At 40.9% G+C, this 14,287-nt stretch overlaps 1 protein-coding gene and 1 long non-coding RNA gene across 2 annotated transcripts in view; both read right to left on the reverse strand.

Moving 5' to 3' along the window:
* Positions 1 to 14,287, reverse strand: part of LOC130211319 (cell adhesion molecule DSCAML1) — a 104,603-nt gene that overhangs the window by 1,445 nt on the left and 88,871 nt on the right. The window contains exons 19-21 of the mRNA XM_056442059.1: positions 12,259 to 12,411; positions 12,010 to 12,195; positions 9,668 to 9,807 (exon numbers count right to left, since the gene is read on the reverse strand). Of these exons, the coding sequence (XP_056298034.1) occupies positions 9,668 to 9,807; positions 12,010 to 12,195; positions 12,259 to 12,411 (479 nt within the window). The remainder of the gene's footprint in view (positions 1 to 9,667; positions 9,808 to 12,009; positions 12,196 to 12,258; positions 12,412 to 14,287) is intronic.
* Positions 6,326 to 7,581, reverse strand: LOC130210632 (uncharacterized). Its single transcript, XR_008834839.1, has 3 exons — positions 7,508 to 7,581; positions 6,637 to 6,824; positions 6,326 to 6,475 (listed from the first exon to the last, which is right to left on the reverse strand). It is a non-coding gene; the product is annotated as an uncharacterized LOC130210632 (long non-coding RNA).

A 14,287-nucleotide genomic window follows, 5' to 3' on the forward strand; every position in this document is an offset into this window, starting at 1 on the left:
GTTTATTTTATGGCATTTTTCGCTCCTATCATTTTGTAAATTAAAACTAATTGTAATTAATAATAGAAAACATTTCATTTTGTTTAGCTCTCATGTCCTCTCACGACACAATGCGTTTCAATTACTTGCTCACTTCAAGTTACAGCGATAAATATAAAAATCATTTTGCCGATGGGTGCCCTTTTTTTTGGTTTGAGCACCTGCCCCCCAAAATGTCTGTGCACGTGCCTGCTAAACATCCCATGTTGACTTAACTGAGAGGCATCACGTGATCCATCCGCGGGTCATATACACTACCGTTCAAAAGTTTGTGGTCACTTAGAAATGTCTTTATATTTCAAAGAAAAGCATTGTTTTTCCAATAAAGATAACATTAATCAAAAATACACACTATACATTGTTAATGTGGTAAATGACTATTCTAGGTGGAAACGTCTGGTTTCTAATGAAATATCTCCAGAGGTGTATAGAGGCCCATTTCCAGCAACTATCACTCCAGTGTTCTAATGGTACATTGTGTTTGCTAATCGCCTTAGAAGACTAATATCTGATTAGAAAACCCTTGTGCAATTATGCTAGCACAGCTGAAAACAGTTATGCTGGTGATATAAGCTATACAACTGGCCTTCCTTTGAGCTTGAAGTTTGAAGAACAAAATTAATACTTCAAATATTAATCATTATTTCTAACCTTGTCAATATCTTGACTATATTTTCTATTCAATTTTCAATTCATTTGATAAATAAAAGTGAGTTTTCATGGAAGACACGAAATTGTCTGGATGACCCCAAACTTTTGAGCGGTAGTGTATATACCCCCAGATCAAGTGCTTCTCTCTCTCTCTCTCTCTCTTGACCTCTGACCTGTGAACATTCAGTAGCTTGGTGCCTAAGTGTCGGCCTCCATTTGTGTATTTTTGGGTGAAGCTGTGTCGGGGTTCTCTGACATCCGTTTTATCCTGTTTTGTGGTGACACAGGGAGCTCAGTATTGTTTTTTCCTTTTACTCCGGTAGTTCAGTGTGACCTTTATGTTGTCGTTAGCGTGCAGGTTTTGGTTTATTGTGTTGGCCTTGGAGACCCTGACGCCTTTTGGCTTCTGTTTTAGTTTTACCTTTGCTAAGCCTTAAAGCTGCAAATAAATATTCATTGTTTGCCGCTCTAGTATTTCACCTGAGTTGTTTGCCTCCTTTGTTCCACCGTTGTCAAGGCTGTATCTCTTATATGTTGAGGCCTGTGTAACCCTAGGCAACCGAGAGAGGCCGTAACACATGTCACAAAATATGATAACAACTTTAAACACGATAGAGGACTATTCTATTTTAAATCCAAACACAAATCTGATGGTAGGCTGAAATATATTCACTTTTTATTCTGTTCCACTTGAAAACTTTTTAATGAATTGAGCAAGTGTTTCAGGTACATAACCACACAATAAACTATATTAAATACTTAGAAAAAATAAATTTATGATTTTGAAAGGATCACAAAACCAAGAAGTTAAAATAGGGATATTACAGGAATTTAAAGCAAATTTCCAACAGCAAACATTTTGTGAAATCTCGGGTGTTAAATGACACAAATGAATGAGACACAATTGTTTGATTAAAAGAGTAAATATGTATACAAATGTTTATTCTTTTCATCAAATAAATGAACATATGAATATAAAAAGTGTCCATGACTTTTCTCAAAGTTTTGGGATGACACTTTTTTTCAAGGACTTTTCCAGTGCTGGAAATAACCATTTTTTAAATGTCATGACTTTTCCAGGTTTTCCATGACCGTACGAACCCTGAAGATACAAAACTATTAAAATAATAAACTTTTTTAGTTTGCCCTGTTCTGATCTAACACTGTGATGTATCAGAACATCTGCATTGAATCTTATATTCTGAGGAGCACAAAGTAAATTCTGGTCCAAGATCATTTTGTTACTTTCCTGGAGAGGCGGACGTCATGTGAAGGAGCAAGTGAACGTCATTCTAATGTAAACCAAGCCAGTGCAGGAGAAGAGAGGAGGAGGAGGAGGAGGAGGGGGATGAAGGTACACAGAGGGTCTGGGGCACGTTATATTATGAGAAGGCAAAAAGAGCTGGAGGGAATGAGGATAGGAACTAGAAGAGAGAGAGAGAGAGAGAGAGAGAGACGCGGGAGGGTTACAATGTGGGATGAAGCCAACTCCCTCTCCTCCTCGGGGAAGAGAAACAGAGGGATGAGACGGAGGAGAACAATGGGCGACGGACAAATGAGTCAGTCAGAGATATCACAAACAGTCGAACACTAATGAGGCCGATCGACTACAAGGCATCAGAAATGACTGAGAGGAGAGGATCCACCGAACAGCAGAGGGAATGGATGCACACAGGCACAAACACACACACACACACACAAACACACACACACACACACACAGTGGCGTGACCTGGAGGTGGATGTGTAATTGCAGTGTGTTTAACCCAGCCATGTGTGTGCTGTCGAGACATATACGCATCATAGTACCTTACCCACACACGCACACACACACACACAAACACATATACAGGTATATACACATATATACACACATATACACACACAACACAGACACAAACACACACACACACACAAAGACACATTCGTACACATACACAGACACATATACGCACACACACACACACACATATATACACTTATATACACATATACACACGTACACACACATACACGCAGACACATACACAACTATATACACACATACACACAAATATATACACATACACACAGACACATACACACACACACACACACACATACACACAGACGCATACACACATACGTACACCTACACAGACACATATACGCACACACACATGTATACACATATATACACATACATGCACATACACATATACACACGTACACACACATACCCACAGACACATACACAACTATATACACATATACACACAAATATATACACATATACACATACACACAGACACATACACACACATACACACAGACACACAGACGCATACACACAGACACACACATACACACATAGACACACATACATACACACACCTTTGCCTGTTACTGTGCCGCTGGCCTTTGCTATGTCTAGAATACCACACAAAAACACGCACACACACATTTAACACACGGTAGTGTGTACCAAGCGCCGCCTTCTAAACCACGTTTCATAACCGTTTGACACTTTGACTTATTCCCGGCTGACAGGTGCTCACAGGTCAACCCTGTATCACAAAAATTACGTTCCCCCAGACCTAAAATGCAATTTGCAGTTACGTTTGACTGAAACGTATTTCTCTCCAGATTACGTTTGTATTTGACGTATTATAATTACAAATTCGTCTCTGATCAACGTATCTTTGCCGTTTGTTGTCTCTCTTTTCTACAATGCTGTTATGAATTGTAAAAAGCGTCCTCTAGTCTTATTTATTATTATGTTATATGTTGTTTCGCCTGCATATTATGATAGCAATAAGCGTTGTAACATATGAATTGGCGTGAAGACTTACTGCTGGTGACTCTCCTTTATTTTCTTTCTTTACGTGACAATACATTAATTAAAACTCGTACACTATCACCACCTGAACAGAGTTAGTCCCATACGGGTCAAATCAACTATTAAAGTTGTTATAAAATGCGCATCTGTCTGTAATCTATACCATAAAGTTCGCATTTTATCCTAAAAAAAAGTGCGCTTCCTTTTAACCTTTCAAAATAAAAGTCTGATTTATCTGTTAAGCGGAAGTAGTATAAAACGTCTATATTTATTCAAACAATACAATATAAAAGGCATACATCAAAATCAATAAGGAAAATGGTAAACAGTCAAACAACTCAAAACAATAAACCCTTCATGGGGTTATTTACAGGCGTGTTTACTTCTCATCAAACAAAAAGAGCAGGTACCCGGAAAAATCGAGGAAATAATTTGGGAATTGTTAATAAAACATGATTTACCCTTCAACTTCCACTGATATGCATGCAAACTAATACATTGTTTCAAACACACACACACACACACAGACACACACACTGACAGAAACACATAGACACTCACATACGTACACACACACACAGGCAGAGACACACACATTCTCACACACACAGACACACACTCTCATACGTAAACACGCCTGTAAATATTGTCACCTAAAGAAAGAAAATAAGAGATCTCCAGCAGTAAGTCTTCACGCCAATTCATATGATCCGTAACAATTAACGATTATTGCTGTCATAATACGCAGGCGAAACAACATAGAACATAATAATAAATAAGACTAGAGGACGCTTTTTACAATTCATACTAGCATTGTAGAAAAGAGAGATAACAAACGGCAAAGATATGTGATCAGAGACGTATTTGTAATTATAATACGTCAAAAACAAACGTAATCTGGAGAGAAATACGTTTCAGTCAAACGTAATCTGGAGAGAAATACGTTTGTCAAACGTAATTTGGAGAGAAATACGTTTCAGTCAAACGTAACTGCAAATTGCATTTTAGGTCTGGGGGAACGTAATTTTTGTGATACAGATAGCAAACTGACTGTTCCAGATCCGTCATAGGCTCCAGAAAGGATCCGCAAAACGGGTCCGGATCGGAGGCTAAATGCACAGCGCGCAAGATACGGAACAGATCCGCCCCGTATCCGCCAATATTCATACAATGTTGACCCTTCCATAAAGCAGCTCATTTGGCCCAGATCAATTACTTTAAGTACAGATCAAGCTAACATATATGCTTCAATGCAAAAACAAAAAAAATGCAAACGTAAATAATATCAACCAGTTTTTTATTTGAAAGGACAACATTATATACACACACACTTAAAGATATATTTTAAGTCTGTTCAGTGTGGGGGACGTCGACAGTAGCACGCCTCCTGGATTTACCCCGGTCTGCTGCCAGGTTGAACCACCTAATGGCGTGCTTAAAGACCTGGTCGTCAGTGGACGCATGTGTAGAGTGATTCTGTCTGACGGCATCTGTAATCACACAAGCAGATACAAAATCACATGAATACTCAGTGCAACATAAAGCAGACATGCAGTCTAAAATCTAGTGGCTGTCTGGCACTTAAAGTGTGCTATGCTATATATAGAGCTAATATATCATATAACTATTATGTAAAGATATAGTCGAGTAACATTTACCAAAGTAGAGACTAAAGTTGCAATTCAAACATTTTATTTAGAAACATGGTTATTCGTAAGTTTGAACAGAAAGACTTCTGGGTGAATTAAAATTGTTTTCATTATATATGAGTTACTTACGCAGGAGCAAAGTCTTGGACGTCATTAGATTGAAAGATTTTTTGCCATTAACCCCTTTCCAATTAATGGACTTGCCAACATAATCAGTGAACATGCGTGCGAGGATGTTCCACGTTGCACGTTTTACATCATGTCCTCCGATTGTTCCCAGGGAGGAAATCTAAAATGGATAGAAAAAGTACTATTAATATTTGATATTGTTTTAAAAAACATGACCATCAAACAGGGTATTATCTAGTGTTAATGACAAACAATAGATTTTAATGAGCTTTTGCGTGAGATTCTTAAAACAACAAAAAACTCACCACACTCTTCTTCATTAAAGCGTTGGCTGGATCTTTGAGCTGTTGCTCAAACAGGTCCACTTCCTCCATTGTGGTCAACGGAAACGGGTCTCTCCACTCCACTTCTTGACCAGACATTTGTGTCACGCTGGGGCGAACAAAGCTGTCAACTTTGGCAGTTAATTGCTGGACCTGCTGTGTAAGCGTCTCCAGCATGGCCAGGATTTGAATTTGAGCAGCTATAAAAAAAACATTAGAATAACATTTAAAAAAGGTAACGATTAAGAGATTTTACATCAAATATGGAAACATCAGGTGTTATACAACTCCATTAATCCAATCGTAATAATCATATTCACTTGGATTCAATGTGAATTGCATGTCTCGTATCCAATTTACCATCGTTAACATTGTAAGAAGTGAAATGATTAAAAAGGTTCAATTTGAATCCCATAGCCGTTTGAGTTGTTGCTCACCACAGCAGGCAATGGCGTCTGAACCACACCTCGCCCCTCGCCAGGTTGGTGTGTCCCCTGCATGGCTTGTTCGCTGTCCTGCTGGTGATGAAGTCCGTGGTGGAGGAGGGGCAACTGTCCCGCTAGTGGTTGGACCCCTGTTTTTTTTGGGGGGCCGATTTTCAGTCTCGCTGTCTGCATCCGAGTCCCCATAGAAATGGCTAGAAATAGAGTTAGGATTTTTTTAAATTATTTGTCATACTATAACATTGAATGACAGACACTTTATTTTATTAAGGTAAAAGAGTTCTAAAGAATAAAATGTATACACATTTACTCACACAGGCATTGGCTTTCTCCTTTTAGGAATTGCCTCCTCTTCTGAATGGAGATCGGATGTGCCACAGGACAAGTATTTTTTTAACCATCGCCTTGCCACCAAGTAATCATCTAAAAATTAAGTCAAAACACAATGAAAAAGTACAGAATTATGACCAGAACAATGTGATTACAATCTTGTTTTCCCCCCCCCCCATATGTAATACAAGGTAAATGTTTTTTTAGATTTGTTTAAACTGCTAATTATTAGAATATTAATATAATTAGCATACCGCATGATCTAATTATTCTGACATCATGTGTCTGCCAGTCAGGTTGAGGTTCTTCGGCACTTCGGACCGCCTTGTCCACCCTTTCGTCCCTCGGGTAATTCGGCCAAACGCAGCCACCACCACCGTACCAGCTTTGTGGCACGACTGCGACTGTTTTGCTGTCCAAGAATTCAATCAAATGGAACATCCTGAATTACAGAGGAAAGAAACAAACAGTGTCATCAGTCACAGAAGTATAACTCTGTTCCAAGAACTTCTGAAAATAATTTAGCAACTAGAAAACAATTTAGCAACGATTAAAGTTCTCTATAACCAGGAGTACGACAATGAGCATTTGGAAAACATGAGAATAGGTCTCAGTCGCCTCAAGTGAATACTGCCAGTTGTGCTGCTTGGTGGAACTTCCAACTGAGAACTGTAAAGGCGAACTGTGTACCTGGAAACTTCTATGACTTTTAGCTAAAAGAGCGCTCCTCGTTATTAGCTCGCGAGCTAGCGCTCCTCGTTATTAGCTCGCGAGCTAGCGCTCCTCGTTATTAGCTCGCGAGCTAGCGCTCCTCGTTATTAGCTCGCGAGCTAGCGCTCCTCGTTATTAGCTCGCGAGCTAGCGCTCCTCGTTATTAGCTCGCGAGCTAGCGCTCCTCGTTATTAGCTCGCGAGCTAGCGCTCCTCGTTATTAGCTCGCGAGCTAGCGCTCCTCGTTATTAGCTCGCGAGCTAGCGCTCCTCGTTATTACATTGCCCAGCTTCAATCGCGCACCCTTGGGTTTGGAGCTTAAGTATACTTGCAGAAGATAGCTAACCCTAACCCTAACCGAGATAGTTCGAAAACTAGCCATAATTCGACAGTAGCAACACAATTCAACACTTACCTAAGTAGTACGTCTGGCGCGAAGAGCTGCAGGTTTGAAAATACCAGTTTGGAAAGTCGAGGCGCAGAAGTCAGAGGAGCAACGTTAACACCGCTGTGTGAACCGGATGCGGGTGCGGGCGGATCCGGATCATATGACCAAACCGAGTGCGACAGTAGGGCGGATCTAGCGACAGTAGGGCGGATCTAGCGACCCTATATGGTTGCACAGGTGAAAGGACGGCCTTCAATACGAGCAACAAACGGGTTGTCACTGAGCGCAGAGGCCAGAGCAGCGACGCTACGGTCGCTCCCAGCCCGCTACGTTTATTTATTGAATAACATTTATTCTGGGCCAATAGATTCCAGTTCCATGTTGTTTTTCCACATGTATGAGCCGGTCATCACGGAGGAATCCACCGGACTTGTTATTACATCCCTTTGTTTCCTGTTCGTCATCCATTCCTTTTGTTTCAGTCCTTTCTATATTTTCCTTTTACCCCACTGCATCATCCCACCCTTCCCCTACCGCCATGCCTCTTCATCCCTCTTCATCCCTCTGTCATCTGTGGGCCCAACCCAATTGTCTTTTCCTTCCATCTATCCACCAGTACCACCCTCCATTTACATCTCCTCTGCATTTCTTCCCATGACTCTAACATATATATATATATATATATATATATATATATATATATATATATATATATATATATATATATATATATATCTATATATACATCAATATATATATATATCAATTTATATATTAATATATATATATATATATATCAATTTATATATTAATATATGCCCTGAGATGGACTGGCGGCCTGTCCAGGGTGTCCCCTGCCTTCGCCCTATGTCAGCTGGGATCGGCTCCAGCGCCCCCGCGACCCTAATGAGGATGAAGCGGTATTGATAATGGATAGATGGATATTAATATCTTTATATTGATATATATATATATATATCAATGTCTTCTTCTCCTCCTCTTTGTATATTTGTCTCTATATAGTCTGCACTGCAGGCAGTTGTATGGACGGAGGGATGGATGGATTAGCCAGTGGGTAGGTGGGTGGAGGGATGGATGGAAGGATGGAAGGATGAATGGGTGGGTGGGTGGTTAGATGTTAGGAGGAAGGGGGGAGGTGGGGGGGGGGGGGCAAGTGACAGAGTGTGTGTTGCTGTTACGGATATTAAAATATTCCTCCGGCGTGGAGATAGCGGTGATCCGGGGAACGATAGAGGGAGATAATGAAAAGAGGAACAAAAGTACTCCCCGCTCGGCGTGTCTGACCCCCCATCCCTCCTTCCTTCTCTCCAGTCGCACTCATTTACATAGTAATCATCGCACACTCTGCATGGGGGCTTCAGAAGAGAGAAAGAGAAAGAGATGGATAGACGGAGAGATGGGACGTCAGAGAGAGAGAGAGAGAGAGAGAGATATGGACGGATGAATGGATGGATTTTGTGAATGAAAGAGACTAAGGAGAAAATGCATGCATATTCTAGATATGTATGTATATGGTGCGTGTGTGTGTGTGTGTGTGTGTGTAAAAACAGGATATACAGTATTTCTTGCCTTTAAATTTGCACTATATAAAAACACTAGTTGCGTATACGGTATATATATATATATATATATATATAGAGAGAGAGAGAGAGAGAGATGGACCTCTTTATGCATGGTGTGATACATTTCTAAGTGTGTGTGTGTGTGTGTGTGTGTGTGTACGTAAGTGAGAGTGTGTGTTTTTCGGTCGGCTTGTTTTCTGCCCTCGTTGATGAACAGATGAGGTTGTCCTGGCAACGTGATGAGACGCAGATATGTAAATGAGGCTGGAGGGTTGAGCTTGCACGCACACACACTGCGGTATTAGGAGAGCTCATTTCACACACACACCCATACACACACACACACACACACACATCTTGCTCAGACTGCAGCAGTAGACCCCCCACACACACACACATCCACAAACGCACGATGCAGAACAGCATTATAATTAAATATATTAAATCTCATCCTAGCGTCATATAAATAGTATAACGGAAGCTGTATTCGGCATGAATACATTATCATTTCCTCTTCATCAGCGGCCATGTTTGGATGATCCTCTTCCCCCCTTTTTCCCCTCTTTTATTTCATTCTCCGCCCTGAAACTCTCTTGTAACTCACCGGTTGGCCGGAGCCGGGGCTGGAGCAGTAGATGGTGTATTTGCGGATGATTCCATTTGGCTTGTGAGGAGGTAACCAGGACACCACCACACTGCTGGCAGAGGAGGGCATAGTTTTGATGGCAGCTGGGGGTCCGGGATCTGAATAATAAAGGGTATTAAAAAACGGAGGGCAGAGTAAAACTAGTGATCCAGTTATATTTCAGCTGCATTCATACAGCAAGCTGAATTAATCTCTTTACATGTGTGTGATGATCTTTGTGGAGAGTTGTTCATGTGTTGGTGTTGCCTGTTATGTAAGATGCAAGCACAAAAAAACATCCATGTGTACCCACTACATAGTCTACACTCATATGATCATATTAAAGATCTTATTAATCATATTAGTTTAAATTCCAGCCCTAGTCTACATGCACATAACACATTGCAGGACATTATATATTTATAAATACATATATATATATGTATATATATTGCAGGATATATGTATATATATATATAAAATATGCAATATTTGCAGAATATATATATATATATATATATCATATATAAAGATCATATTAATCAATATTAATTAAAATGCCAGCCCCAGTTAATATATATATATATCCTGCAATATTTGGTTTGCATATAAACTAGGGCTGGCATTTTAATTAATATTGATTAATATGATCTTTCATAATTTTTAAGCAAACATGGCAAACATTGACTGTTCCGGTTCCTCGAAATATGTTGAGCTGGCTTTCCCATTTTATATTACAATAAATTGCCTCTCTTTGGACTTTTGATTTGACAAAATAAGCAATATGAAAAGACCCACCTTTAGAGAGCGTTTTTTAAAACTAATTATGGCATTTCCTGATATTAATTTAGTTTCCACGGGTTGGACGAACACACCACCTCCTTCTCTCATACAGTATATCATGTTGCCACATGGAGAACTCATTGTGCATTATTGCCTCCCTGACCAGATACTTTGAATGAATATATAGTATATGGTAGTATAGTACAGTATATAATATATTTAGATTTATATTTAAGTCTTTTTTTAAGTGTTTGTGCTCATCAGAGGTGAGATGATCGTTCATATAAGATCAACAAAAAGAGCCAAGCATGTTTCTTGGTGTAACATTAATTATCGTGACCACGTAGAGGTTAAAACATCCTGATAGAATAAGAAAACATGCAGTAACTCCAAGGAGCTTCACCACGGCGTGATGAACTCCTCACACGTTCAACCAAGAGCGAGAACAATCACGCCACCGTGAACCTCTGCTTCCTTTGGTCCTCGCTTCACTGTCTTTGTGTCGAAGAGACAGACGCAGGCTGAGGAGTGTCTGTTTGCACAATCCACCCTTCAAAACACTTTTTTCCGTATGCTGCCGACACAACGGAGGACAAAGGGAGCGAGAGAGAGAGAGAGAGAGAGACACGGAGCGCTGAACGTATGCGAAGAGGTCGCCCCTGGACACGGTGTCAACCCGCGTCAGGGCAAAAGAGAAACTAAGCTTGCCCCGCATTAGGACGCTCACACACACACACACACACACACACAGAAAGACTAACACACGTATTCGAGGACCTATTGCAGCGAGGCCACTCATAAAATGCAAGATAGAGTGAGAATAAAGAAAGGCCTTTTCTGAAATGGCTCTTCTTAAGATTCTCTGCCCCCCCTCTCTCTCTCCCTCCCTCTCTCTCTCCTCATTTTCTCCATCTCCAGACGGCTGCCTCCGCCTCCTCCTCCTCCTCCTCCTCCTCTGCTGCGTGGCCCCAGGGAGGAGAGGAGAGAGGCGGATACGGATGTAATCCACGGCTCCCGCCAGTGTAAGCACAAAATTAATTCTCTCTAAGCCACAAAGAATTAATCCCTCTCCTTTTTTGCTGGGTGGTAAGCTAAGACTTGCACGCAAACAATAGCACATCTACACACACACACACGCACACCCATGCGGAGACACATTCGAACACACACACACACACACACACACACACACACACACACACACACTTACCACCCACTTCCGCGTATTCACACGCACGGACCCACAACCTTAGGCTACCTAATCACACACACACACTTTTTTTGGCTTCTTAATTCTCATTAGCACTGGTAATGGCACAAAGAGGTTTTAATCAGCAAACCGACTCAGCCCCCCCCCCCCTCTCTCCTTTTACCCCCCTCTGGCTCTCTGCCTCCCACACTGCGGCCTAAACCTAAACCGAAGAAAACCCTGACACCTGCCCCCGAAGGTGTGGTTAAAGTAAAATGACACGTGGGGGGGTCACTGTATTATTTGGTTTTTATCTGTGTGGAAAGATCGAATAAAAATGTGGACTCACAGTCTTCGCGGGTTTGGATGTACAGGACTTTGCTCCGGACGCCGTCTCCGGCCTGGGTGTAGGCCAGGATCTGGATGCTGTAGTTGGTGAACTTCTCCAGGCCTCGGAGCTCCACCTGCTCCTTGGTGGTGGTGATGTTTTGCATTTCCCCCCATTCTGAAAAAAAGGGACACGAAAGTGTGCAACGTTCGGACCGAGGGCAAAAAGAGATGTTGACCAAATCACGGTGTCACGTGACAAGACACTCAAACACACCTTCGTCCGGAAACACAGTCCAGAAGACGACGCGATAGCCCTTCAGGACGCCGTGCAGCGTCATCCGGGGAGGCTCCGCCCACGTGATCACCGCCTCGTCCGATGTTACGGAAATGGCTCGAATGTTCTGAGGAGGCTGGCTGGGCACTGAAGACGAAGAGGAAGAGAGAGAGAGAGAAGAGGTTAAACACCTCAGGATAAGTTCTCTGAACGGCGTATCTTCAGTTGATGTAATTCAGAGTTTCATCAAAAAAAGAGAAAAGGTCTGTTTACTGACGGCTGAAAAAAACATCACTGCTTGATGACAGAGCTCAATATATAAATAAATATATATATATATATATATATATATATAAATAAAGGAAAATGCTACTTAAGGGGTTTAAGATACCTGGATATATATATATATATGTGTGTGCTTAAGAAACCTGGATATTTATATATTAAGTAGCATTTTTCTTTATTTATATATATATAAATAAAGGAAAATGCTATATATGCTATATATATATATATATATATATATATATATATAGAAATAAATATCCAGGTTTCTTAAACCCCATAAGTAGCATTTTCCTTTTTTTAAATGATCTTATTCAAAACTGTAGCAACATTACACATATATCAGCTTGTTCCAACTCTTTATTGAAGGTATATGACTTTACACTGTGGTTATAAGTTGTATATAGTTTATATTTGTTTGTTGTTGTACTACATTTTAACTTAATATCCCCTTCAAGTAGCTTTAAGGTAAAGAAAAAAAAAACATTTTCATAAACTCGAGGTTATTTTTTTGCATAATTTTATACCCATTTAGCCTAAATTCAGCATAACCCTGACATAGTTAGGATATTTGAATATTTTTGGATCTACAGGCAAAGTTATGTGCCTTTGAACACAGTTTTAAATACCTGACAGGTTATTAATTGGAGAGATGTTATTGGGGAGATGCGGAAAAATGCATTGGCTAATACACCCTCTCTGAAACCCTCAATTTTCATATCGAACCGAAGGCGAGTGAACAGGCGAGCGATAGATAAAAAGCTCCTAACATGCGTCCCGTCTGATGTATAGGACCGTCTCTACACCCAGCATCTCTCTCTCTCTCTCTCTGAACAAGCCTCCTTCTGTGCCCAGCAGCCCAGGTGTCTCTTCTATTGGCTACCGCTGACCATCAACTAGTCTTTCAAGGCTTCGAATAAACGTTGCACACTGTTGAAGACGAACAGAAGTCAACTTGTGAGCGAGAAGGAGAGGCAGGAAGAGAGGAAGAGAGCCGGGTGAAAGACAGAGAGAGCAATGAAAGAGAGAGAGAGAAATCGGGCCAAGTCCACCAGGGGATTTCTCTGCAGCTGGTGAAGAGAGAGAGAGAGAGAGAGAGAGTAGGTTGGGAGGAGGAGGACAGAGGAAGGGAGGGAAAGGACATAGGAGGATTAGGAAACTGGGAAACAGTTTTTTTTTGCATTAATAAACCTTTAGGCAAAATCATTAAAGGGCAACAAACAGATTTTGCTCTCCTTCAAAGATCCACCTTTATAGAAAAAGAGATATAAAATGTGAGCTGGGTCCAAGTGATGAAGGAAGGGGTTAAGACACCAAGTACTACACATCAGTGCAAAGGTTGTTGACGTATAATAATAATAAGTAAATGCGTTCGTTCGTTTTAACATAAAAAAACGACAGAGAAATGAAAGGCCGTTTTTTTTGGACTGGAGGCTCCAGGGAGGAGTAGATGGGGATGAGGGGGAAGAGGAAGAAGGGAGGAAGAGAGTTAAAAGCAAGGGGGACAAGAGAAGGGCAGAGAAAAAGATGAAAAGAGGGAGCAGAGAGACAATATGCTCAGCTGTGGATAATTACAGCAGGAAGCAGTGGAGGGAACCAGAGAGAGAGAGAGAGAGAGGGAGAGAGGGAGAGAGAGAGAGGGAGAGGGACAGCGAGACAAGCTAATTCTAATTATTTTTAGTGTGCTTGTTGTTATCACTATTATCATAATGGCCATCAATATCACTGTCGCCACGGT

The sequence above is a fragment of the Pseudoliparis swirei genome, chromosome 20 (genome assembly GCF_029220125.1).
Source record: "Pseudoliparis swirei isolate HS2019 ecotype Mariana Trench chromosome 20, NWPU_hadal_v1, whole genome shotgun sequence".
Taxonomy (NCBI): Eukaryota; Metazoa; Chordata; class Actinopteri; order Perciformes; family Liparidae; genus Pseudoliparis; species Pseudoliparis swirei.